Here is a 12,755-nt window from a genome sequence, read left to right as displayed (position 1 = left end):
TCTGGGCGGTCTGGAAGCGCCCACGGTTGACCCACCATGAGATGCCACAGATCCAGGTACCACGACCGCCTCGGCCAGTCTGGAGCGACGAGAATGGCGCGACGGCAGTCGGGATCTTGCGTAACACTCTGGGCAGCATCGCCAGAGGAGGAAACACATAAGGCAGTCGAAACTGCGACCAATCCTGAACTAACGCGTCCGCCGCCAGAGCTCTGTGATCCTGAGACCGAGCCATAAATGCCAGGACTTTTTTGTTGTGCCGTGATGCCATGAGATCGACGTCCGGCGTTCGCCAGCGGCGACAGATCTCTCGAAACACTTCTGGGTGTAGAGACCATTCCCCCGCATCCATGCCCTGACGACTGAGAAAATCTGCTTCCCAGTTTTCTACGCCCGGGATGTGAACTGCGGAGATGGTGGAGGCTGTGGCTTCCACCCACTGCAGAATCCGCCGGACTTCCTGGAAGGCTTGACGACTGCGAGTGCCGCCTTGGTGGTTGATGTATGCGACGGCAGTGGCGTTGTCCGACTGGATACGGATCTGCCTGCCCTCCAGCCACCGATGGAAAGCCAATAGGGCTAGATACACTGCCCTTATCTCCAGAACATTGATCTGAAGGGAAGACTATCGGAGTCCAGGTTCCCTGATCCCTGTGGTGGAGAAAAACCGCTCCCCACCCTGAAAGGCTCGCGTCCGTGGTGACCACAGCCCAGGTTGGGGGTAGGAAGGATTTTCCCTGCGATAGAGAATTGGGAAGGAGCCACCACTGAAGAGACGTCTTGGTTGCAAGGGAAAGAGAGACGTTCCTGTCGAGGGAAGCCGACCTCCTGTCCCATTTGCGGAGAATGTCCCATTGGAGTGGCCGCAGATGGAATTGCGCGAACGGCACTGCCTCCATCGCTGCCACCATCTTCCCCAGGAAGTGCATGAGGCGCCTTAAGGGGTGTGACTGACCCCGAAGAAGTGATTGCACCCCGGCCTGCAGAGAAAGCTGTTTGTCCCGCGGTATCTTGACTACCGCTGACTGTGTATGAAACTCCATCCAGAGGTAAGTCAGTGATTGAGTCGGTGTCAACTTGGATTTCGGGAAGTTGATGATCCACCCGAACTGCTGGAGAGTCGCCAGAGCGACGGTAAGGCTGTGTTGACACGCCACCCGAGAAGGTGCCCTGACTAGGAGATCGTCTAAGTAGGGAATCACCGAGTGGCCCTGAGAGTGTAGGACCGCCACAACGGATGCCATGACTTTGGTGAAAACCCGTGGGGCTGTCGCCAAGCCGAAAGTGCGTCGGCCTGAGCGGGGGGCGGAGAGGTTCTGAAGAAACGAGCCGGAGGACGAGAGCTGAACTCTATCCTGTAACCGTGAGACAGAATGTCTCTCACCCATCGGTCTTGAACATGTGGCCACCAGGCGTCGCCAAAGTGGGAGAGCCTGCCACCGACCGAGGATGCGGCTCGGGGATGCCGAGAGTCATGAGGAGGCCGCCTTGGAGGCAGTGCCTCCTGCGGCCTTTTGGGGGCGTGACTTGGACCGCCACGCATAGGAGTTCCTCTGGCCTTTCTCCGGCCTGCTGGACGAAGAGGATTGGGGCTTGGCGGAGGGACGAAAGGACCGAAACCTCGATTGTATTTTCCGTTGCTGAGGTCTCTTAGGTTTGGACTGGGGTAAGGAGGAGTCCTTTCCCTTGGATTCCTTAATAATCTCATCCAATCGTTCGCCAAACAAGCGGTCGCCAGAAAATGGCAAACCGGTTAAGAACCTCTTGGAGGCCGAGTCTGCCTTCCATTCGCGCAGCCACATGGCCCTGCGGACTGCCACAGAGTTAGCGGATGCCACAGCTGTACGGCTAGCAGAGTCTAGGACTACGTTCATGGCGTAGGAAGAAAAAGCTGACGCTTGAGAAGTCAAAGACGCAACTTGCGGAGCAGAATTACGTGTGACAGCATTAATCTCAGTCAGACAAGCTGAGATAGCTTGGAGTGCCCACACGGCTGCAAAGGCCGGGGCAAAAGACGCGCCCGTGGCTTCATAGATGGACTTCACCAGGAGCTCTATCTGCCTGTCAGTGGCATCCTTTAGCGATGAGCCATCTGCAACCGATACCACAGATCTAGCCGCCAATCTAGAGACTGGAGGATCCACCTTGGGACATTGAGCCCAACCCTTAACGACTTCAGAGGGGAAGGGATAACGCGTGTCAGTGAGGCGCTTAGTAAAGCGCTTGTCCGGAACCGCTCTGGGCTTCTGGACAGCATCTCTGAAGTTAGAGTGATCGAAAAACGCACTACGTGTACGTTTGGGGAACCGAAACTGGTGTTTCTCCTGCTGAGACGCCGACTCCTCTACAGTAGGAGGCGGGGGAGAGAGATCCAACACCTGGTTGATGGACGAGATAAGATCATTCACTAAGGCGTCCCCTTCAGGTGTATCAAGGTTAAGTGCAACGTCAGGGTCAGAGCCCTGAGCTGCGACGTCCGCCTCGTCCTCCAGCGAGTCCTCAAGCTGGGAACCCGAGCAGCGTGAAGAAGTCGGGGAAGATTCCCAGCGAGCCCGCTTAGCCGGTCTAGGACTGTGGTCCGGGCAGGAGTCCTCCACGTGAGACCTAGGGCCCAACCTGGGAGCGCGCTGCGGCGCGGACCGAGAGGGGCCTGGAGGCGACGATCCAACAGGGGCCGGGGCCTGTGTAAGGACTGGTCTGGACTGCAAAGCTTCTAGCAGCTTGGCAGACCATTTGTCCATAGACAGAGCCATGGATTGTGAAAGTGACTCAGAGAGTTTCTCAGCAAAAGAGGCGAACTCTGTCCCTGCCGCCTGGACAGGGGGAGCAGGGGGGTCTACATGAGCCGAGGGGCCCACTAGTGACCGAGGCTCCGGCTGAGCAAGCGAAACAGGGGTCGAGCATTGCTCACAGTGAGGGTAGGTGGAACCCGCAGGTAACATAGCCCCACAAGAGGTACAGGCCTCAAAAAAAACCTGTGCCTTAACAGATTTGCTCCTTGTGGACGACATGCTGTTGTCTCCTAGGAGAATGATCACTGAGGGTATATGGGCAAAAAAGGGTATACAGCCCGACCGAACAGAAATATATATATAAATACGTATCTGTTTCCGGCACCCTAGGGGGACCAGCACCGGGTGACCGGTGTGGCTTACCGACCACTAAAAAGCGGAGTGTGTGTCCTCCAGATTCCCTGCCTTAGGTCCCCAGGAGCTGCAGAGCTCTTCACTGAGAATCCTCCACCGGCAGAATGCCAAAAAATGGCTGCTGGAGCTCTCAGGGGAGGAGTGGAGCCGTGGGCGGCGCCAGGAAAGAGCGGGAATCTGGGGTCCCCACAATGATCAGTGAGGGGGGAGGAAACATACAGGATGCTCCGGCCCTCACATCCGACGTCAGGTCGGCAGTCCCGCCCTTACCCCTGACAGGCAGGCCCGGGGGCGGGAGTTTTGCGACTAGGCCGCGATGAAGCCGGGGACTAAATTTGAGACCGCACCCGACAAGCAGGCACGGTCGGCGCGGAAGTCCGCCGGCCTTCTCAATTCAGCAGCTGCCGCAGCGTCCGGGAAGAAGGTGCGCTCCCTGCACAGTCCCCAATGGGGACACAGAGTACCTTAGAGTTACAGGGCCCGGTCCCTGAGGTTGAATAGACTCCGGTCCGGCAGATTCCCACAGGGGCTGCGGAGGGAGCACGGTCCCAGTAAATGGATGACCGCTCAGGATCCCAATTCTCCCAGAGCCGCTAAGGAATTGTGAAGGAGACGGCATGAGGCTCCGGCCTTTGTACCCGCAATGGGTACCTCAACCTTAACAACACCGCCGACGTAGTGGGGTGAGAAGGGAACATGCCGGGGGCCCCGTGGGGGCCCTCTTTTCTTCCAACCGACATAACTAATATGAGAATGCATGAGTGGATGTGTGCCTCCTTCCACACAAAGCATAAAACTGAGGAGCCCGTGATGCACGGGAGGGTGTATAGGCAGAGGGGAGGGGTTACACTTTTTAAAGTGTAATACTTTGTGTGGCCTCCAGAGGCAGAAGCTATACACCCAATTGGCTGGGTCTCCCAATGGAGCGACAAAGAAGGGAATTTTGTTTACTTACCGTAAATTCCTTTTCTTCTAGCTCCTATTGGGAGACCCAGACAATTGGGTGTATAGCTTCTGCCTCCGGAGGCCACACAAAGTATTACACTTTAAAAAGTGTAACCCCTCCCCTCTGCCTATACACCCTCCCGTGCATCACGGGCTCCTCAGTTTTGGTGCAAAAGCAGGAAGGAGGAAACTTATAAATTGGTCTAAGGTAAATTCAATCCGAAGGATGTTCGGAGAACTGAAACCATGAACCAAAAGAACAATTCAACATGAACAACATGTGTACACAAAAGAACAACAGCCCGAAGGGAACAGGGGCGGGTGCTGGGTCTCCCAATAGGAGCTAGAAGAAAAGGAATTTACGGTAAGTAAACAAAATTCCCTTCTTTGTCGCTCCATTGGGAGACCCAGACAATTGGGACGTCCAAAAGCAGTCCCTGGGTGGGTAAAGAATACCTCGATAAAAAGAGCCGAAAAACGGCCCCCTCTTACAGGTGGGCGACCGCCGCCTGAAGGACTCGCCTACCTAGGCTGGCATCTGCCGAAGCATAGGCATGCACCTGATAGTGTTTCGTGAAAGTGTGCAGACTCGACCAGGTAGCCGCCTGACACACCTGCTGAGCCGTAGCCTGGTGCCGCAATGCCCAGGATGCACCCACGGCTCTGGTAGAATGGGCCTTCAGCCCTGAAGGAATCGGAAGCCCAGAAGAACGGTAGGCTTCAAGAATCGGTTCCTTGATCCACCGAGCCAAGGTTGACTTGGAAGCCTGTGACCCCTTACGCTGGCCAGCGACAAGGACAAAGAGCGCATCCGAACGGCGCAGGGGCGCCGTGCGAGAAATGTAGAACCGGAGTGCTCTCACGAGATCTAACAAGTGCAAATCCCTTTCACATTGGTGAACTGGATGAGGGCAAAAGGAAGGTAAGGAGATATCCTGATTGAGATGAAAAGGGGATACCACCTTAGGGAGAAATTCCGGGACCGGACGCAGAACCACCTTATCTTGGTGAAACACCAGGAAGGGGGCTTTGCATGACAGCGCTGCTAGCTCAGACACTCTCCGAAGTGATGTGACTGCCACTAGGAAGGCCACCTTCTGCGAAAGGCGTGATAGAGAGACATCCCGCATCGGCTCGAAAGGTGGTTTTCTGAAGAGCCGTTAGCACCCTGTTAAGATCCCAGGGTTCCAGCGGACGCTTGTAAGGTGGGACTATGTGGCAAACTCCCTGCAGGAACGTGCGGACCTGCGGAAGCCTGGCTAGACGCTTTTGAAAAAACACGGAAAGCGCCGATACTTGTCCCTTGAGAGAGCCGAGAGACAAACCCTTATCCATTCCGGATTGAAGGAAAGAAAAAAAAGTGGGTAAGGCAAACGGCCAGGGGGTAAAACCCCGATCAGAGCACCAGGATAAGAAGATCCTCCAAGCCCTGTGATAGATCTTGGCGGACGTTGGTTTCCTGGCTTGTCTCATAGTGGCAATGACATCTTGAGATAACCCTGAGGACGCTAGGAGCCAGGACTCAATGGCCACACAGTCAGGTTGAGGGCCGCAGAATTCAGATGGAAAAATGGCCCTTGAGACAGCAAGTCTGGTCGGTCTGGGAGTGCCCACGGTTGACCCACCGTGAGGTGCCACAGATCCGGGTACCACGACCTCCTCGGCCAGTCTGGAGCGACGAGGATGGCGTGGCGGCAGTCGGACCTGATCTTGCGCAACACTCTGGGCAGCAGTGCCAGAGGAGGAAATACATAAGGCAGTCGAAACTGCGACCAATCCTGAACTAATGCGTCCGTCGCCAGAGCTCTGTGATCTTGAGACCGTGCCATGAATGCCGGGACTTTGTTGTTGTGCCGAGACGCCATGAGGTCGACGTCCGGCGTTCCCCAGCGGCAACAGATCTCTTGAAACACGTCCGGGTGAAGAGACCATTCCCCTGCGTCCATGCCCTGGCGACTGAGAAAGTCTGCTTCCCAGTTTTCTACGCCCGGGATGTGAACTGCGGAGATGGTGGAGGCTGTGGCTTCCGCCCACAGCAGAATCCGCCGAACTTCTTGGAAGGCCTGACGACTGCGTGTGCCGCCCTGGTGGTTGATGTACGCGACCGCCGTGGCGTTGTCCGACTGTATGCGGATCTGTCTGCCCTCCAGCCACCGATGGAACGCCTTTAGGGCTAGATACACTGCCCTTTTCTCCAGAACATTGATCTGAAGGGAGGACTCTGTCGGAGTCCAGGTTCCCTGAGCCCTGTGGTGGAGGAAGACCGCTTCCCACCCTGACAGACTCGCATCCGTCGTGACCACAGCCCAGGATGGGGGCAGGAATGATTTTCCCTTCGACAAGGAAGTGGGAAGAAGCCACCACTGAAGAGAGGTTTTGGCTGCCAGTGAAAGAGAGACGTTCCTGTCTAGGGACGTCGACCTCCTGTCCCATTTGCAGAGAATGTCCCATTGAAGTGGACGCAGATGAAACTGCGCAAAGGGAACTGCCTCCATTGCTGCCACCATCTTCCCTAGGAAGTGCATGAGGCGCCTCAAGGGGTGTGACTGGGTCCGAAGGAGAGAGTGCACCCCTGTCTGTAGCGAACGCTGTTTGTCCAGCGGAAGCTTCACTATCGCTGAGAGAGTATGAAACTCCATCCCGAGGTAAGTCAGTGATTGGGTCGGTGTCAATTTTGATTTTGGGAAATTGATGATCCACCCGAACCTCTGGAGAGTCTCCAGAGCAATGGTCAGGCTGGGTTGACATGCCACCCGGGAGGGTGCCTTGACTAGGAGATCGTCTAAGTAAGGGATCACCGAGTGGCCCTGAGAGTGTAGGACCGCCACCACGGATGCCATGATCTTGGTGAAGACCCGTGGGGCTGTCGCCAGGCCGAAAGGCAGTGCCACAAACTGAAGGTGTTCGTCCCCGATGGCGAAACGCAGGAAGCGTTGATGCTCTGGTGCAATCGGCACATGGAGATAAGCATCCTTGATGTCGATTGAGGCTAGGAAGTCTCCTTGGGACATCGAGGCGATGACAGAACGGAGAGATTCCATCCGGAACCGTCTGGTTCTCACGTGTCTGTTGAGCAGTTTGAGGTCCAGAACGGGGCGGAATGATCCGTCCTTTTTTGGCACCACGAACAAGTTGGAGTAAAAACCGCGACCACGTTCTTGAATGGGAACGGGAATCACAACTCCTTCTGCCTTCAGAGTGTTCACCGCCTGAAAAAGCGCATCGGCTCGCTCGGGGTGCGGAGATGTTCTGAAGAAACGAGTCGGAGGACGAGAGCTGAGCTCTATCCTGTAACCGTGCAACAGAATGTCTCTCACCCATCGGTCTTGGACATGTGGCCACCAGGCGTCGCAAAAGCGGGAGAGCCTGCCACCGACCGAGGATGCGGTTTGGGGAGGCCGAAAGTCATGAGGAGGCCGCCTTGGAGGCAGTGCCTCCGGCGGTCTTTGGAGGACGTGACTTAGACCTCCATGCAGAAGAGTTCCTCGGTCCCTTCTCTGACCTGTTGGATGTGGAGGATTGGGACCTGGCTGAGGGCCGAAAGGACCGAAACCTCGATTGAATTTTTCGTTGCTGAGGTTTGTTTGGTTTGGACTGGGGTAAGGACGAGTCCTTACCCTTGGATTGCTTAATAATTTCATCCAATTGCTCGCCAAACAAACGGTCGCCAGAAAATGGCAAACCGGTTAAGAACTTCTTGGAAGCAGAGTCTGCCTTCCATTCGCGTAGCCACATGGCCCTGCGGACTGCCACCGAATTGGCGGACGCTACCGCTGTACGGCTCGCTGAGTCCAGGACGGCGTTCATGGCGTAGGACGAAAAGGCCGACGCCTGAGAAGTCAAAGACACAACTTGCGGAGCAGAGGTACGTGTGACTGCATTAATCTCAGACAGACAAGCTGAGATAGCTTGGAGTGCCCACACGGCTGCAAAGGCCGGAGCAAACGACGCGCCTATGGCTTCATAGATGGATTTCATCAGGAGCTCTATTTGCCTGTCAGTGGCATCCTTGAGCGATGAACCATCTGCCACTGATACTACGGATCTAGCCGCCAGTCTAGAGACTGGAGGATCCACCTTGGGACACTGAGCCCAACCCTTAACTACGTCAGGGGGGAAGGGGTAACGTGTGTCATTAAGGCGCTTAGTAAAGCGCTTGTCCGGAAATGCTCTGTGCTTCTGGACAGCATCTCTGAAGTTAGAGTGATCGAAAAACGCACTCCGTGTACGTTTGGGAAACCTAAACTGGTGTTTCTCCTGCTGTGAAGCCGACTCATCTATAGGTGGAGTTGGGGGAGAAAGATCTAGCACCTGGTTGATGGACGCTATAAGGTCATTTACCATGGCGTCCCCTTCAGGTGTATCAAGATTGAGCGCAACGTCAGGATCAGAGCCCTGAGCTGCGACCTCCGCCTCATCCTCCAGAGAGTCCTCATGCTGCGACCCCGAACAGCGTGATGAAGCCGGGGAAGGTTCCCAGCGAGCCCGCTTAGCCGGTCTGGGACTGCGGTCCGTGTCGGAGTCCTCCCCGTGGGACCTAGGTGCCACCCCAGGAGCACTCTGCTGCACCGACCGAGAGGGGCCTGGGGGCGATGAACTCACAGTGCCCGGGGCCTGTGTGACCGATCTGGACTGCAAGGCTTCTAGTATCTTAGCAGACCATCTGTCCATAGACTGAGCCATGGATTGTGAAAGCGACTCAGAGTTTCTCAGCAAAAACTGCAAACTCTGTCCCTGCCACCTGGACAGTGGAAGCCGGCGGTTCTACCTGAGCCGAGGGTCCCACCAGTGCCCGAGGCTCCGGCTGAGTGAGTGCCACAGGGGCCGAGCATTGCACACAGTGAGGGTAGGTGGAACCTGCAGGTAACATAGCCGCACAAGAGGTACAGGTTGCAAAATAAGCCTGTGCCTTGGCACCCTTGCTCTTTGCGGACGACATGCTGTAGTCTCCTCTGAGAGTGATCACTGAGGGTATATAGCCAAAAGCAAAACAATGCGGCCGAACAGAGAAAATGTATACAAATATATATATATATATATATATATATATATATATATATATATATATATATATATATATATATATATATATATATATATATATATATATATATATATATATATATATATATATACAGACTTCGGCACCCAAGGGGGGCCAGCACCGGGTAACCGGTGTGGCTTACCGACCGCCCAAAGCGGTTGTGTGTCCACCAGATTCCCTGCCTGGGCCTCCCAGAGCTGTAGAGCTCGTTCTGAAATCCTCCACCGGCAGAAGTGATTGTAAATATGGCTGCCAGAGTTCTCAGGGGAGGAGGGAGCCGTGGGCGTGACTAATAAAGTGCGGGAATCTGGTGCCCCACAGTGATCAGTGAGGGGGGAGGAGAACACCTAAGTATGCTCCAGCCCTCACTGCCAACGTCCAGTCGACCGTCCCGCCCTTACCCCTGACTGGCAGGCCCGGGGGCGGGAGTTATGGTACTAGGCCGCAGAAGCCGGGGACTAAATTTAATAACGCGGCCAGCAAACAGGCGCGGTCGGTGCGGTAGTCCCGGTCGTCACAAAAAAACAGCAGCCGCTGCAGCGTCTGTAACACAGGCGCTTCATGCACCGTCCCCAAGGGGACACAGAGTACCTTATAGATGCAGGGCCTGTCATTGATGATACTCAGTCTCCTGTCCGTCAGATTCCCCCAGGGGCTGCGGAGGGAGCCCGGTCCCAGTGAATGGTGACCGGTTAGGATCCCACTTCTCCCAGAGCCTCTAAGGGATGGGGAAGGAAAAACGGCATGTGGCTCCAGCCTTTGTACCCGCAATGGGTACCTCAACCTTAACAGCACCGCCGACTTAGTGGGGTGAGAAGGGAGCATGCCGGGGGCCCTGTTAGGGCCCTCTTTTCTTCCATCCGATACAATCAGCAGCTGCTGCTGACTAAAATGGGAGCTTGAGTGAATGTGTGCCTCCTTCAACACAAAGCATAAAACTGAGGAGCCCGTGATGCACGGGAGGGTGTATAGGCAGAGGGGAGGGGTTACACTTTTTAAAGTGTAATACTTTGTGTGGCCTCCGGAGGCAGAAGCTATACACCCAATTGTCTGGGTCTCCCAATGGAGCGACAAAGAAATGAGCACTTTATGAGCCTACGTAGAGTCGATGTAACCCTCCATCCTGGGTCTGAAGTGACTATACATTTGCTCAGGTATATAGTCACCCCACCTCCATTTGCCTTCGGCTGCCTCCTCTACTCCTATCTGCGTTGTTTTCCTACTGCTTGAATAATGGCTAACATAGACTTCTATGCAAGGCCTTCTTGCAAGGAGGAAAAGAACGCAGATCTGAGTGGAGGCGATAGCATGAGGCAAGTAGAAGGCACCAGGTAGGGCAACTACACATGGGAAATTTAAGGTCCCTTTTTAGTCCTACGATAGAGGGTTACTTTGATAATAAAATGAGCATTCCTCTCTCAGACTTTGGCAAAAACCATAAAACACTTAAACATCAAGCAAAAAAAAAAACTTTCCAAAAGGATTCAACAGTCATTCTGAAATAGGAGTTCCAAAGTAAGTACACTAGCTTCATCAGGATTGCAAAAGTTATTTAAGAATATAAGTTTATAATGCGAAAATCTCGTGACATTTTAGATGTAACTCCAATAATAAATTGCTTGAATGTCTGGTCTAATTAGGGACATGGGAAGAGCAATACAAAACACATACACAGCACAGACTTATATGACAATCACCTACCTTGAAAAAATGATACAAAATTCATCCATGTAACTAACAACCCATGATCCTCTAAGAATTTCTTGGCTACACTTTGGTGGGAGAGAATATTGATAAAATCACTAACTAGCGGCCAGTACGTGTTATTCTTCAGTAACGCTTCCCCGCAGTTTACAACGACGTGTAAACTATTCTCTTCATCTGGAAAGACACAAAACACAAATGGAAATCAATGGAAAAAGAATCGCTCCAGAAAATGGTCAGAAGCTGCTATAATATTTTCCAAGGAAACTGTGCAAAAAAACAAAAAGAAAGAAAAACAAAAACAAAAACCGGACATATCCAGGTATTATACATCTATATTTGCTATCAAATAATATACACCGTGCCTTGCGAAAAATTTCCCCCACTGACATTTTTTGTGTTTTGCTGCCTCGCAACCTGGAATCTCAGTTTTTATTTAATGTTTTGAATCAGTTCGTGTAAAGAACATTCCACAACTATGAATATTTGTTTTTCTTTTTATTATGAAGCAAAGAACAAATAGGACAAAATTACTGAAAACTTCAGTGTTCATAACTATTCAGCCCTCTAAAGTCAGTAATTTGTAGAGCCTCCTTTTGCAGCAATTACAGTTACATGTCGCTTTGGAGAAGTCTCTATGAACTTTCCATTTCTTCACACTGGGATTTTTGCCCATTCCTTCAAAAGGTAAAACTGCTCCAGCTTCTTCCAGTTAGATGGGTTCCTCTGGGGAACAGCGATCTTCAAGTCTGACCACAGGTTGTCCATTGGATTAAGATCTGGGCTGTGACTCGGCCGTTCCAATTCATTTACACGTTTTCCCTTAAACTACTCAAGTTATGCTTTAGCCATAGCTTTGGGCCATTGTCTTGTTGGAAGATGAAGCTCCATCCTAGCCTCAAATCACTGACAAAACAGGTTTTGCTCATGAATATCTCTGCATTTCGCACCACTCATCTTCCACTCGACTCGACTTTTCCATGTCCCTGCTGACGAAAAACATCCCCACAGCATGGTGCTGCCACCACGTTTCACTGTGGGGATGATGTTCTTGGGGTGATGAGATGTGTTGGTTTGGCACCAGACGAAGCATTTACCTTGGTGGCCAAAAAAGTTAAATGTTGGTCTCATCTGAGCTCAGCACCTACCTCCATACATTTGGGGAGTCTTCCACATATCTTTTGGGAAAATCAAAACAAGCCTTCCAATTTTTGGCTGTAAGTTAAGGCCCCACCCCAGCCTAAGAATAGCAGCCTCCAGCATCCCAGAATTGGTGTATTCCATCAGATGCTCCAATCCTGGCACTTTACCTGACTCATCCCGATTGCCTTGTCTTTATGGAAGAGTGGCAAGAATGAAGGGAATTTTGTTACTTACCGTAAATTCCTTTTCTTCTAGCTCCTATTGGGAGACCCAGACGATTGGGTGTATAGCTACTGCCTCCGGAGGCCACACAAAGCATTACACTAAAAAGTGTAAGGCCCCTCCCCTTCTGGCTATACACCCCCAGTGGGATCACTGGCTCACCAGTTTTAGTGCAAAAGCAAGAAGGAGGAAAGCCAATAACTTGGTTAAACAAATTCACTCCGAGTAACATCGGAGAACTGAAAAACCGTTCAACATGAACAACATGTGTACCCGAAAAAACCCAAAAATCCCGAAGGACAACAGGGCGGGTGCTGGGTCTCCCAATAGGAGCTAGAAGAAAAGGAATTTACGGTAAGTAACAAAATTCCCTTCTTCTTCGGCGCTCCATTGGGAGACCCAGACGATTGGGACGTCCAAAAGCTGTCCCTGGGTGGGTAAAGAAATACCTCATGTTAGAGCTGCGAAGACAGCCCTCCCCTACGGGGAGGCAACTGCCGCCTGCAGGACTCTTCTACCTAGGCTGGCGTCCGCCGAAGCATAGGTATGCA

At 52.8% G+C, this 12,755-nt stretch overlaps 2 protein-coding genes across 2 annotated transcripts in view; both read right to left on the bottom strand.

Annotated features, from left to right (window-relative positions):
• UBR3 (ubiquitin protein ligase E3 component n-recognin 3) overlaps window positions 1–11,029 on the bottom strand; it is a gene marked incomplete at its 5' end in the record, with an annotated part of 224,320 nt that extends 213,291 nt beyond the window's left edge. The window contains one exon of the mRNA XM_075319687.1: window positions 10,837–11,029. Within this exon, the coding sequence (XP_075175802.1) occupies window positions 10,837–11,029 (193 nt within the window). The remainder of the gene's footprint in view (window positions 1–10,836) is intronic.
• A 15-nt stretch (window positions 11,030–11,044) lies between these two features.
• Window positions 11,045–12,755, bottom strand: part of LOC142246616 (E3 ubiquitin-protein ligase ubr3-like) — a 64,626-nt gene continuing 62,915 nt past the window's right edge. The window contains exon 3 of the mRNA XM_075319686.1: window positions 11,045–11,106. Coding sequence (XP_075175801.1) covers window positions 11,045–11,106 — 62 coding nt within the window. The remainder of the gene's footprint in view (window positions 11,107–12,755) is intronic.

The sequence above is a fragment of the Anomaloglossus baeobatrachus genome, chromosome 7 (assembly GCF_048569485.1).
Source record: "Anomaloglossus baeobatrachus isolate aAnoBae1 chromosome 7, aAnoBae1.hap1, whole genome shotgun sequence".
NCBI lineage: Eukaryota > Metazoa > Chordata > Amphibia > Anura > Aromobatidae > Anomaloglossus > Anomaloglossus baeobatrachus.
Note: the sequence above shows the minus strand (reverse complement) of the source record. Positions and strands in the feature narration are given on the sequence as shown.